The 13,838-nt window shown below is 38.6% G+C and overlaps 2 protein-coding genes across 7 annotated transcripts in view; one reads left to right on the top strand and one right to left on the bottom strand.

The window, feature by feature from the left end:
- Positions 1–297, bottom strand: part of GPSM2 (G protein signaling modulator 2) — a 25,355-nt gene extending 25,058 nt beyond the window's left edge. Inside the window, exon 1 of one of the 2 annotated variants that reach the window (XM_052666979.1) lies at positions 159–297. The gene's annotated coding sequence lies outside the window, so the exon portion shown is untranslated. The remainder of the gene's footprint in view (positions 1–158) is intronic. The other variant, XM_052666977.1, reaches the window with a different exon arrangement.
- Positions 1–13,838, top strand: part of AKNAD1 (AKNA domain containing 1) — a 14,203-nt gene extending 365 nt beyond the window's left edge. The window contains exons 2-16 of one of the 5 annotated variants that reach the window (XM_052666972.1): positions 799–2,073; positions 3,059–3,185; positions 3,284–3,435; positions 3,545–3,604; positions 4,076–4,209; positions 4,541–4,676; positions 5,308–5,465; positions 5,908–6,001; positions 6,595–6,698; positions 8,012–8,094; positions 9,600–9,713; positions 9,801–9,911; positions 10,837–10,918; positions 11,746–11,812; positions 13,659–13,838. In XM_052666972.1, the coding sequence (XP_052522932.1) occupies positions 1,051–2,073; positions 3,059–3,185; positions 3,284–3,435; positions 3,545–3,604; positions 4,076–4,209; positions 4,541–4,676; positions 5,308–5,465; positions 5,908–6,001; positions 6,595–6,698; positions 8,012–8,094; positions 9,600–9,713; positions 9,801–9,911; positions 10,837–10,918; positions 11,746–11,812; positions 13,659–13,706 (2,493 nt within the window). In that variant the 5' untranslated portion in view covers positions 799–1,050 and the 3' untranslated portion in view covers positions 13,707–13,838. Of the gene's footprint in view, positions 1–798; positions 2,074–3,058; positions 3,186–3,283; positions 3,436–3,544; positions 3,605–4,075; positions 4,210–4,540; positions 4,677–5,307; positions 5,466–5,907; positions 6,002–6,594; positions 6,699–8,011; positions 8,095–9,599; positions 9,714–9,800; positions 9,912–10,836; positions 10,919–11,708; positions 11,854–12,462; positions 12,705–13,658 lie in introns of those variants that run through there. The other 4 variants (XM_052666975.1, XM_052666971.1, XM_052666973.1 and 1 more) reach the window with 4 other exon arrangements.

The following is a 13,838-nucleotide window of genomic DNA, read 5'->3' as shown; positions in this document are numbered from 1 at the left end:
GCGGGCACGCGACGTGTCGGAGGCCGCACCGCTTCTGCTCCGGCACGGCGGTGCCGCATACGTGCGGGGCTCGCGCCGGGCCCGGCAACGGGCGCCGACGGGCGCCGGGTTCTCCCTGCCCCCGGCCGTGAAACCCCTCGGGGCCGCGCGCGCCTCACCTGGCGCCTCCGTTGCGGGCCGCGCGCCGCCGGCACAGTTTCCACAGCGACCGCCGCGGCGGGGAGTTCCGGGCGGCACCGCCCACGCGCAGCCGTGCTTCGAACCCGCCAATCGCCGCGCGCCCCCGCGCGTCCCCGAGGCGGGGCGGACGGCGGCACCAGGCGCTACGCGCACGCGCGGAGGCCGCCCGCGGCGGAAAGTCGCATCTTTCACAGCGGCCAATGGGAGCAGCTGGCGGGCGCAGGCACCGCCAGATGGGCGGCGAGCCCGGCGGGTGTGCGCGAGGCCGGGGAAAGGCGCGGGGCGGCGCCTCGCGGTTGTGAGGTTACGTCCTCCTGCCTCCGCTGCCGGCAGGTAGGCGAAATCGAACACTGCTGCCGCTCACGGCGCCGCGCGTTACTCTGCTACCTTCATCCACCGCGCGTGGGCTGGGGGGCGATGAGAAATCAATCGAATAACGGTGAGCGGGCGGCGAGCGGCGCGGCGGAGAGCGCGTTCTTACAGAGCTGCCGTAGCGCGAGTTGCGTTACCGGCCTCGGCTCCGGTTACCAGAGGTTTCGCTGCTGCGCTCGAGGGGAAAGAATAGCCAGCAGTTACCTGCGCTGCAGTCTGCTCTCCTTTTCCTCTTTGTCCCCGCAGCACCGCACCCACACCATCCCGGCCCAGCCACCAGCCCGAATCCACGGCACAGCTCCGAAACAGCCACATTGGCCTAAGAAAGCAGGTCGTACTTGGAACTGTACTGAATATACAGTAATTCCTACTCATCCCTGATGGATTTCAATCCATGCACTAATTGAAGCTCTATCCCCAAAAAACAGAGGAACGATGCCGTTCATTCGGCCCACAGAGGAGGTGAGCAGGCAGTAAAGCAGCACAGAGCAGCAGTGGATGGAAACCCAAATGAGCTGCTCGATTCCAAATGAGTTACACTGTGTCACAGACACGACTGATGCAGAACAAGATGACCTACCTTGTGATGGAGATGGGGGAATAGCCTGTGAACACCATGGCAAGTCAGACCAATTGAATGACTGCACTTATATCCCTGATGCTTTAAACTTATCTTCAGAAAGAGGTAACAGAAATGCATCAAGTTACGAGATTTATGTACAACCTGAAGGTGTATTTAACTATGCTGAAGGAACCATAGGAACAAGTGGAATTTCAGCTGGAATACCTGGAAGTGAACTGTCCTTTAAAAAGGACAGCTGGTGTGGTCAACCAGATGGCAGAGACCCTCCAAGTCACTCCAGTATGTCCCATGTCCTTCTGCGCCATTTCCCTACAGGAGAGTTAACGAGCAAATGGCAGTTGATTGAACATGAGACTATACCAGAAACATCCCTGACTGAAAGCATTGATGAAACCACAAACAAGCACACAGCTTGTGAATGCGTCCAAGGCCCTTCAACAGGTGAACAACAGGCAGCCAAGTTTGAAGAGCACCACTTAGAAAAGCTGAAAGCAGTGAGTACTGAAGGGAAAATTCAGGATTTGCTAAGTAAAAACACATTTGTTTCAAAAACCTCTACTTCTACTCTTGCTAAGCATGGGTGCAGACAAGAAAATTTGCTGTTGATTAATGAGTATGAAGATGCATGTATCTTTCAAAACACAGAGCAGACATACATGTTTAAGAAATCAGTTCCATCTCATGAGCTCATAGCGGGCCAAGGTGAAGCTCAGAAGTGTCAGGAAGACAGTAATGAAGTCACTTCAGAAATGACAGTACCAAAAATGAGTGAAAATAATAAATCCATTCCCACCATTAAAAGAACAACATCCTTCCCTACATTGCTAAGTAAATCAGTAACCATTAACAGCATTCTAGAAAATCGGAAATGTTTCGATTCCATTGAAGTCACAAATCAGGAAGGAACAAGCATTCCAGAATCGTCCCAACAACAAAAGGTAATTAGGATAATTTAATAAATTGAGAATTTCTTAAAACAAGAGTGATGTGTACCACTTCAGTCAGTAATCACTTCCACAAAGTTATGTGGGACATAATCTCTATGGAGATTTCATTACCAAATTTATGATGCTCTGTCCTGTTATTCCTGACGGCAAAGCATTGTAGTACATCACCAGGAAATCCACTATAAGCAATTAATTCCAGTATTATATGAAAATGTTCTCATTCACTAAAAATAATATAAATGGGGATTTCTTAAAATATTTTTAATCCTGTGCCTGTTTTTACATTAAAGACTTACACTCTTCAGCTATTCAGGCCAGCATTCATTGAAAGGTCAGGATTTTTTTGTTTTGTTTTTGAAGGTTTTGCTCTATAATAAGATCTGTCTTACAACAAATTTTAAGATTTCTCTTACAGTAGTAACTTCCTGTTAAGATTTGTTGGTAATTAGATAATCACTTCTTACTGTCATGCCCTGCCACTGAGTTCACTCCAGAGCTAAACAGATGCTTAAGTCCTTTCCTAGGCTTATCCCTTCATAAACTGTTCAGGATGGAACAACTTCTAATACTTTTCCCTATTACTTCTTGATGGTACATTGAAATGTGAACACAGCTTGCTGACATCAAGAATCATACTGATTTTCTGAGATACAATCAGATACAGAAGTCCTCTAAAGAAACCTAAATTCATTCTTATTTCTATGACTCCAAATAATCATCAGAACTTTCCTGTCACCTTTATAATACACTTCCCCTTTACACAAATTGTCTAAATACTGATTCATAACCCAAGTTGCATATTTCAGTATATACACTATGAGATACACAAACCGAAGTCAAAGCAAATTACATGATACAGTTATAACCAACCAACTTCCCATTAACTTTAGAAAGTAGTCCTATGCATTTCCTAACTTTTTATTCTGCAGAGCATTCTGCATGCTTCTTCCTCAAACCATGATTCTCCCTTTGACAGGTACTACCTCAGTCAGGTTTTCCAAATGCAGGGTTTGCCATTTACTCAGGAGACATTGGAACAGCCCCTGAAGCCTCTACAGCAGACACTTCTGTCCTACAGCCTTCACATGGTTTGTCTGAACCAAGTAAGTGCAAATACCTAACTCATTTCAAGTAAATCAATAGCACTTTTGGCTAGAAGTTTTGGAAAGAAGTCCAACTAATACATTTTCTCATTACATAGGATTGCCGTGTGGGAAAACAGTATCTGCATTTCCAACAACTCATACAGTAGAACTGTGCAGTCTAAATGCTTCTAATTCACTGCCCAAAATAACCCAAGGAGAGATGATGTCTCAAATGCTGAAGGAACAGACAGATCAACTAAAAATTAAAGTAAAGAGCTCTGTTTCAGTATCTGTTTTGCATTGATTCTTAGTTTTATGGTAACTTGGCATGTTTGCTTTTAAAAAACAACATCTAAGTCTACTATTTTCTCTTGAAGGTGGAAGACTTCTCTAAACACGTGACCAAGGAGACATTCCTCTTACAAGATGATTATCTGGTAAACTAATGTCTTTCCAGTTACCTGAAGTGTACTTTAATTGGCTAGACTTGAGATTTTCTGGCAATACATTCAGTGTTTTTCTCAAACAGGCATTTGAAAATAATTTGTTCTGAATCTCAGACTTAAACTGAGGTTAAGAAGAAGAATGAAGGAGCTCAGTAAGTGGCTCAGTTCTTTAAAATTAAAGACTACAGTTAGGAAGTAGTTCGTGAAAGGCCTTAAATTGGCATAGAAATCATTAATTGTGATTTGTAGGGTAGTGTGTCTGAAGGGTTATTTAGTATTTTACCTCTAAATGACCAAGCAGCACAGCGTACTGATAGGTATAATAGATACAATTCAGAGCAGCAGCAGAATTCTTACTAATATCACTGCAAATATCATCTGTCTTACATAGCATTTGTAGATATTACAGTATCTTGTTAATGATAACATCATTTACTTTTGAACTCTCTGTTATTGGTGAAGGCATTAAATCAACTGAAAAGATACCTTGAAGCCTTGGAAAGGAATTATTTAACTGCTAGAGAGGAGCATCGTAACTTACAGCTGCAGTACTACAAGGACAAGTCTGTCAACATTGGAGAATTTGACCCCAAAAGGTCTGAAGATAAATGCTAAGTAGTTCATCAGTGTATTTTCCATATTTTGGAGCATCTAACCACTATTACTTTATCAGTCACACTTTTCAGAGGTGAAAACATTATTTTAATATCACACAGGATAAGCTCGACATTACTTGGCCAAAATTCATCTCATGCTTTACATATCCTTGTTATAATAATGGTAGCTATTTGACTAATTCAAGCATTTAAAAGGGACTCTGAACTCCATTTCTTTCTTCCCTCTATGAACTGTTTATTGCAATGCCAAATACAGTCATCATAGTAAGAAACAGAATTTTCACTAGCTGTGTATTGTGATTGATTTTAGAAAGGTAGAAGGGGAAATATTTAGACTTGGCACGATGCTTGAAGACATCAAAGAACTAGCAGATGACAGCAGGCACAGATGGGCTCCTTCACCTAGTTCCTGTGGATCTGCCCATTCCTCATATTCTCTTTGGGAGGTAACTGAGTCTTACCATTTAAAGACTGCATTATTCCATTTTATTGAAGAAAAACAGAGTGGTTATTGCATATTCTCCTCTAACATTTGTAAAACCATGATGCTTTTGAATAGCATGTTACTTCAAGAAAAGGTTTTTTCCATGAAATTGTAGCTTAATTTTTCATTAACTGTAAAAAAAACTTTAGTATGAACACAGCTGCACTGAGTAATCTAAGTGCTAGCTTCAAAAGCATTCATTTCTGAGTAAGAAAATGAGCAATTATTTTCAGTTTTACAGAGCTTTCTGGTTTTGAAAATTCATTATTATAATTCAGCTGGAAGAACGATTACTTTGTCCAAGATTCTTTAACTGCAGAACTGCTGGAAGACTAAGCATTCTGCTACAGAAAACTGAGTTTACTGTTAAATATAGTAATATTTTGTCCTGGATCATAAATACATGGAAAAAATTGAATTAGTTCTCCACAAAACAAAAGATAAATATCTTCATATGCTTTCATTCTCCATATTTTAGAAGTCATTTTTCTCTGCATCTCAAGCAAAAGATAATTAGAAAACGCAGGCTGGTACAAGTCATCTACTTGAAATACTCTGACTGAAAACTGCTATCCTGGGGTTACTTTATACAGAGCTCAGTACTTTCAAGTATTGCTGATTCCCCTGAAGAAAATACATTTCTTAGCAAGAACAATGAAGGAGAAAATACAAGCCAGACAAGTTCCGTAACTCCACAGAGAAATGCCCACTTCTCTTTGCAGTGTGACAGATGCAATCTTCGTATTCACACGTAAGCATAAAACTTACACAACTACTGGAATTATCACAAAAAATGGTACTGCAACCATTTGCTGAGTACAGAAAGTTAGGGTGCCTGGAATATCTGAAAGCAGGTAGAATGCTCGCAGACTCAGCTTCTCAGAGAGCCCTAAAACCTCCTTCCAGGCTGGCACTCCTACTCCAAAGCCAAAACACTACTGCCATCATTTTGCTAAGAGTCAAATCATACCTCTGTATAAAATTGATTGCAACCGCACTGATTCAAGATATGAGTGACTACATACAATACCAGTACAAAATGTTTGCTTACATTTGTGTAGTATTTTTAACTAAAAAGAGTGCAGATGTTTACATAATTAACCATCAAAACTTCAAACAACTCTAAAGTATCTGTACTCCTTTGCACGTATTTTATGAGATCAGATCAAATGTTTTCCTCTTAACCAATTAAGGTTACAGAAGAGAGCCGAATCAACTTATGGGAAAGAAATGGATCCTCTGGGAAAAAGTTGTCTGCTAGCAAGCAAGTATTCTTCACATGAAATGGTATGAGAAGTTTTCATGTTCATTCTAGTTTAGATGAACATAATAATATTCTGAAATAATAATATATAATATAGTATAATATCATATTTATGTAATATGAAAACATTTTCCCATTTAGTTTTTGCACAACATGAAAGCTCACCTTTTGAGGTACTACAGTTGTATAACTTGTATTGATTTTGAAAGAAAAAAATTGAAGGCACACTAAATATTTTTTGAACTATGTGATGATTAGCTGTGTTTACTAGCCTGCTTTTATTACTAGCTCAGAAGGCAACAACATACAGGCAATTGCTTGCCTACAAAACCTTTCAATTTTAAGGCAATAACGGAAGTAGATAATGTGTTAACCTTCTTCAACACTACATGACAATATCTTGTATTCCAACTTTACAGGTTAAGAAGTATTGATAAGTTGTCCAATTTCCTTTACCATTAGAATGGTAACAGACCAAACTGTAGATTTGATGGCAACTAGACAACTAGAAGCTGTACAGATTTAATGTACACTTGATGCTGCTGTTCACACTGTGTGATGAGTACACAGTAATATAAACAAAATATCAGTTTGTTTTACCATCTGTGCACAACAGAGATTCTTTTCACCTGAAGGAAAATATGAGGCGGAAGGTCTTGGATTCCATACTCAGGGTACATTAAGTCAGAAAGATAGTGCCAGTGAAGAGAGTATGAAAGGGTAAGCATATTAAATGTTTTGGCTAGGTACACACACTTCTCTTCAGCTAAATGAACTGATACATGCATGTGCAGTGTGCCTCTATTCTGGACTCTGCTCACTACACTGAAAATTCTTCTGATATGTATGAAATGCAAGGATGATCTGTTTTCTAAATCATTACCAGTTAATCACATGGTATGAGATATATCAGACCACTGGAGAATTGGAAAAACACCCCTCTTTTTTTAAAGACCGGATTATTTTCCATATTATAGTAGCTCATCTAAGTGGTATAAAACTTAAATAACACACGCTTACTTTAATAAAGCGTGGAAATGTTTACTCTTTTTTCAGTGATGGATGACCACAAAACATTCAAGCAACAACAGTAATAACCTCAAATATTTGTAATGAACTAATCTGGTAGTCTTGAAAGGAGAGCATATTAGTACCTCCATATATATTTCAAGTGCAAGGGTTTATCTGTCAAGTTTCATTTACAGATTCATCAAGGTGCTAAAATAGTTCCATATGGCTCAGTTGGGCTTTAGAACTTCCCGCAAATCAAGTCTCCATCCAAAGTCAGATCTCACAACATTCAGTGCACAACATAATCATCATCATGTTAGTATGCTGAAAGAAGGCAAGCATGGGAGAAAAATGCTGACTATTTACTGAATAAATACTAATATTTATCTAATAAAATTCACCTAGCTTGCTTCCTTCTCCCTGTCATTTAAGGAATGCTCAATCTTTCAGTGTTTCCATGAGTAGATAAGAAAAGCTTGCCAATAAATTTGCTGACACTACATTCCCTACAGTGAAAACATGTATATCAAATACTGCAAACAATGATCCTTACTCCTGTTTTGACAGAAAGTACATCACAAGTATTCCTCTAATTCCCCAAAGGCTGCAAAACTGAAACCTTAATAGCTCAGTTACAAAGAAACCATATCATCCTTACCAGTGATAATATTTTGATACAGTGTGTGTAAGCATCTCTAAATACACAGAATTTTATACTCCATTGTTTCTCAGTAAGGTGCCTATTATTTTAAAATAAATTTATTTTAAGGTGTGCTGAACAGCTCTGATAAGGCAGAGTCTTTCTGTCAGAACGTGTCCTTTAACAAAGTCATTGTTATGTGATTATTCTTTAATTTAAGCTTCCACTTGACACCTTTTTGGGTTGATGAAAAGATAAGAGTTCTTTGTATAGTAAATCTATTTTCTTCTCAGTTAAGTGGCCAAACACTAATACATCGGTAAGGCTTATCATAAAGATATCATAATCTAACTGAAATATCATTCTGTTTTCATACTCAAAGAAATAACATAATGGAAAGGAAAACTGGAACACATACAATCTTCATTCTAAGAAAACCGACCGATTTATCAGATAAAAATCTGAGTAAGTAGCAATGGGACACCAACATCAGAACTGTGTTTATACCTACTATTCAGTCTTGTTAAACAATCCACTCCTGTTACACCTACAACATGAAAATTATTTTGGAATTCCAACACATGCACTATGCTAAGCAGTAACAAGATACTAAGAATAAAAAGGAGACCATAAAGGAGATCACATGAAACCCACTTAGCCACTCACTGGCCTTAGTGGCAGACAAGCTACAATGAAATTAGCAGCAAAATACAAGCAAAAGAGGTTTTGGTTAGAATCAGATACTACAACAGTTCACCCCTGAGAGGATGTATTATCTCCATCCTCAGAGATACTGAAAACTTAACAGAGGTGTCCTAAGCTACTTGATATAGGTTGGTCCTGCTTTGAGGAGGGATTGGACCAGACCATCTCCAGAAATACTTTCCAAATGGAATTACTCTATAATTGTAACCCATCTTTTTAGATGCTTTTTTGAAGACTAACGTCTTCCAAAGCATAATACTGACATGCACGCTGTGCTTTGATAGTGCTTTTTCTCCTTATCAGATGCATTTATATCATATGCTAGAAGACCTGAAATCTGGAGTCTTAACATGAAGTTTCAATATCCACTTTCGGTTTCAGGATACAGCTTTCTTATTCTGCATAAAAACTAAATGAAAGGTTTTCCCAAACCTCTGTTCCGCTCGGGATGGAGACAAAAGACTGTATGTGTTCTCCTTCCTCAGGAGAACAACATGATTTCTAACCTAACATGATTTCTAACAACATGATTTCACCTAATCCAAGCTAGAGCCCTCACTGGCTATTTGTTAGCTGTCAAATCATTCAAGATCCCAGTTCTTGGAGATTCACTAAGAATCTCTAGACATTTGTTTCTCTTACAGCAGCTTCACTTTTCCTTTGCAGAATACTCCAAAGCTGTTAATATTCAACAACCTAGAAGAGTAGTATGAAGTGTCTTATATTTAAGTTTGAATACTTGTGGTTTGCTTATGCTTTGGGCCTACCTTTCATCCTTGATTTCTCATGGTGTCTTTTCCCTTAATATAATACAGTGGGCCTTCTATTCTTAGCACCGATTTGGTTAGTGTGTAAAACAGCTGCTATCCCAGCTTCTATCATGTTGTTAGGCTGCCTTGTTTGTATAATGCTTCAACTTTCGGCCATTTGAACCTCCAGAGCTAAAACCTAAGGACAGGAAAAGGGGAGCATTTCATTGTTTTTGTTTTGTTGTTGTGTTGTTTTTGTTTGTTTGTTTTTTATAAACACTTGTAGTACTGAAAAGAACAGTAAAAAGTGCATTTGAGGCTTACAGGCAGAGCTGAAAGCCATTCTTAACAGCTCAGACACTCCTGTAAAATGAATGGAAAAGTACTTCAAACTGCAGAACTGTTACTGACTGTGAAGGCCTTGGAAATTATTTAGCTGAAGTTCAATAATGACTTAAAACTAGAAATCTTGGCTTGTGTATTTTCAGATATTTTTCATGTGTTTTGGGATTTTAGACAATGATTCAGAAGCCATCTCAGCCTACCATTCTTATGGTTCACAAAGTGATGAATTTATGAAATGTGAAAGTCACCAAATTCTCCATGCAAGGCTACATAGAGAGAGAAAAGGTATAATGATTTCAAAAATACCCAAATCGACACCAAGTTTTCTTCTTTGCATTGTTCCAATTGTTCAATGATTTGTCTTTGTTTCAGGATTTAAATGCAGATGCTCCAGAGAAAGCCAAAATCCATTTAAACTCAGGAACTACAAGGAATCTGTTCAGTCTTGCACTCTACGTAGAAATAAAAACTCTGGTTCAACTTGTAAGTATGACACATTAGTGAAATAATTTTCAATTATGAGTCAAATTCTCAAAAGCAAAACAAGCTATTTTGTGCATGTATCAGGCTAAATTCCATTTAGTACGAGCAAGCCACAGCACTTCAGCTGAACAGTAAATGAGTACAGATCCTGGGCTGAAACGAGCAAATCCAACATTTACACACCTACCTGAGTTTAATTCCCTATGCACAACAACTACCACCTCTGCACTGCTCTTTGACAAGTCCCATATTTCACTGTAAACAGTATCACCTCCAGTTATCCAGTGCCACATAGAAGAATATTAAAACTGGCCATAATTACACCAACCTTCTCATTCCTGGCTGTACATACTATAAACAAGTATTAAAAGGGAATATCTGCTCAGCTCTGCACTGTGTGACATACAGCAAAGTCAAGGATTGCCTGGTTTTTTAAACATATTGAACATGTAGTTTTTAAAGTCACTTCTCTATTAGACTCCTTGTACTGTAGGAATAAATTGAAGGTAGTACCAACCTTCAATTGAAGGTAGATCAACCGAATTGATCTACTATTCAGCAGCGAGCAGAAAGTACAGGTTAGCTATTTCTCTATTAAGACAAAAAAACATTGCATCAAAGTGGCACTTACATCATTATTGGGACTGATGTCCTAATAATGCCATTATGCAACACTTTCTTCCTGGGGCCTTTCACTTTTAAGAAATGTAATACAAATCTATACATCAATCATTCAAGAGCTAAACTCAACCCAAAAAGGGAACACAAAGAAATATTTTAGTCTCGTTTAGATAAATCCTTAACATGTTCAGATTTTTGTTCAGTAGCCTCGTGAAATTAAGTTTTACACTGCTCAGAGAAAGATGCTAAATGTATACAACATTCCTCTTTCCTTTATTTCTACACATGGCTTCAACGTTGAAAGCTTATTTGCAGAAGAGAATCCCCAGTCAAAAGGCTCAAATAAATCAACAGCCACCTGAACCTGTCAACAGACTTTATCAAAGGTAAGCTACAACAACTGCATGTGTGCATTCATGATAACAAGAAATGCCATTATTAAAGGTTCAGCACTGAAAAAGTCATCATATCATAAGCAGGGGCAATGGCTTACCTTCTGTAGAGCTTGCTATGCATTACAATTTGACTCAGTAATGAAGTACCATCATGTAAATAATGACCTGAGTAGTTCTTCTATCTTTCTAGTTTAATGAATCAAGCTTCAGCTGACGTATACACTTCTCCATCTTGAGAAAAAGTAATTCTTAATTATTATTATATAACCACTTTCCCATTCACAGATCCCTAGAATAATAAAAACTTCTACAAATATGTCCAAGTGCTACATTTAATAATCCTTAACATACAATTATTCATAGAATCTGAGAAATAAAATGGATTCTTCACCATAGCACAGACTACACGAACTGAAACAAATTCTGTGACCATAAGTTTTACCAGCTTTATCAAATAACAGTAATTTCCTGCAAGTATGGTGGCCGCACTTGAGAATCTGTGGCACAGACTACTCAGAGAAGTTACAGCACCAAGAAAATGATGTTTTTATGAGAGATTTCCTGACTGCATTCTGGAATCTATTTTGTTTTACTGCAATACAGATTATAATCAGCTGCAATTTTATAATTCAGTCACTGTAAAACAGACTTGAAAATACAGGTTATCAAAATTATCAAATTTACAGTTTGAAAATACCTTGGCTTATCAGGTTGTGTATTTCACTACCTATTACATTTAGACCAAATTTTGAGGCTGATAAAACCTTGTATTCAAACACAGATGATCAAATAATCCTTTTGCATTAATGCTCACCCAGCAAGAAGTCTGCCCGAAACACATCCGCGATCATCAGAAACAGAACTGCCAAAGACTTCAACATAAACGTAAGACTGGAGAGTGAAAATCAGAAACCCTACAACTAATCAAAAAAATACATACCCCCATATCATGGCACTGTTGCACATCCCCCTTGTTAGCACACTGATTATCTCAGTCTAAGTTTGTCTAGTCCACTATGGGACAGGATGAGGAAGTGAGAAAGTTTTCAGTGCCACTTCAAAATCAGATATAATGCACTACATTCATATGAAGCTTAGTAAAAGGTAGAGCTCCTTAGATGAATACAGAAAATCATTTTAGTATTGCGTATGCAGTATAGTAATAATTTTTTGTATATTAACACATTACGTGTTAATACACACATGTATATAACACACTGTGTTTCTCAAATGTGAACAACTGCAGAATCTGTAGGTTAAACTGCCTTAACAGCTCTGAGCCATCTTTACTCTCCCTCCATTACAAGAGCTTTTTGTCCTGTGGTTTCATTTCAACACTGCAGGATTACACAAAGAGAAATAAGTAACAAAAGCTTCAACTTAAATCCTTGAGTAGCCTTCAAATACGTTTTACTTCTCAACTTCTCAATGTATTCCAAGTAGGTATGTTGAAAAAGCTACAGAGAACCTTAACTACACAGCACTTCCTTTTCTATACCTACCTCAGCAAAGCTGTATTTTACTGCTTCCAACAGATTTTAAATTCTACTCTGGATCATGCAATACAGACAGCAAACAGCTTGAAGAAAGCTACAGAAAAAATGGTGCAAGCAATTTCGGAAGATCTAGCTAAAGCTAGAAGAAAACAGCTTTAACCATCTAGTTTCAGATGCTACATTTTTTTGCTGGTTATAAATAATAAACATCTCTACAAATATAAAATGACAAAGATTAGAAAATCAGCTAGCTTTAGTTCTATGATTGTCAGTACTAACTGGTACATGTGGTATTCCACATTAGTGTCTGAACTAGAAAATGAATTGCTTATCTATTGAAGTCTTTGATGTTTTGGCTGGCCCCTGTTATTGCTTACAACTGCCTTTCCTAAGCATTCGTTAGGCATCCCTTTCAGGTAGCTTCATAAAAACTGGCTTATCAAGCAAAGTTAATATTTTTTAATTTCTATTTCCCTCCACCCCCAAAGAGCAGAATGAGTTTCATTCACTCCAACATACATTTGCGTTTCGCACTTGAAAAGTAGCTGCTTGACCACACCAACAAATAGAAGCAGGATCTGCAGTTGCAAGCAGGATGCTTATATATCGAGTCATATTTAAAGCATATAATTATTTCTGGAGTGCCCTACATTGAGAGTGTTTTAAGAGAGATCCTTGCATGTCTCAGAAACTGAGTAATGCCATTGGTTGTTTGCCTGTTCCTAACAGCTGAACTGTTGCTTCACTCACATGTCCTCACGTTGTCTGATATATCTGACTGAGATTTCTAGCTGATGATGTAGGCTACAGAATTTTTAAAAACCGTTCTATGATTTTTCTAATAAAATCCATTTAACTGTAGCAATTAAAAGCAAGCAGACAGGTAACAGCTGTGCATGTATCAGATATGCTATTCACTGAAGCAAATCCAAAATATATCATAGAATCATTTGAATTAGAAGGGACCTTTAAAGATCATCTAGTCCAACCCTCATGAGAGTGAAGGCATACCCACAGTTCCATCAGGTTTTCAGTGCCCAGTGCAGCCTGACCTTGAACATCCCAAGGACAAGGCATCCACCACTTCTCAGGGCAACCTGTTCCAACGCTTCACTACCCATACTGTAAAGGACTTTTCTCTTACATCTAAATCCTCGCTTCTTTAGTTTGAAACCATTTCCCCCATCCTGTCACAACAGACTCTGCTAAAGTATCTGTCCCCTTCTTTTTTCCAGCCCTGCTTTACTGAAAGGCCACTACCAGGCCTCTCTTCTCCAGGCTGAACAGCCTCCACTCTCAGCCTGATTTCCTCTCACTTGGACAAAGTCTAGATGCTGAATAAGGAGACTTAGTTTAGCATTAGCAATTGATATTTCTTTAACTCATGCAATAAATCAATGTAAATAAAATGGGTT

This window comes from Tympanuchus pallidicinctus, unplaced genomic scaffold (genome assembly GCF_026119805.1).
Source record: "Tympanuchus pallidicinctus isolate F22 unplaced genomic scaffold, pur_lepc_1.0 scaffold7, whole genome shotgun sequence".
Taxonomy (NCBI): domain Eukaryota; kingdom Metazoa; phylum Chordata; class Aves; order Galliformes; family Phasianidae; genus Tympanuchus; species Tympanuchus pallidicinctus.
This window is presented reverse-complemented; position numbering and strand designations above follow the sequence as displayed.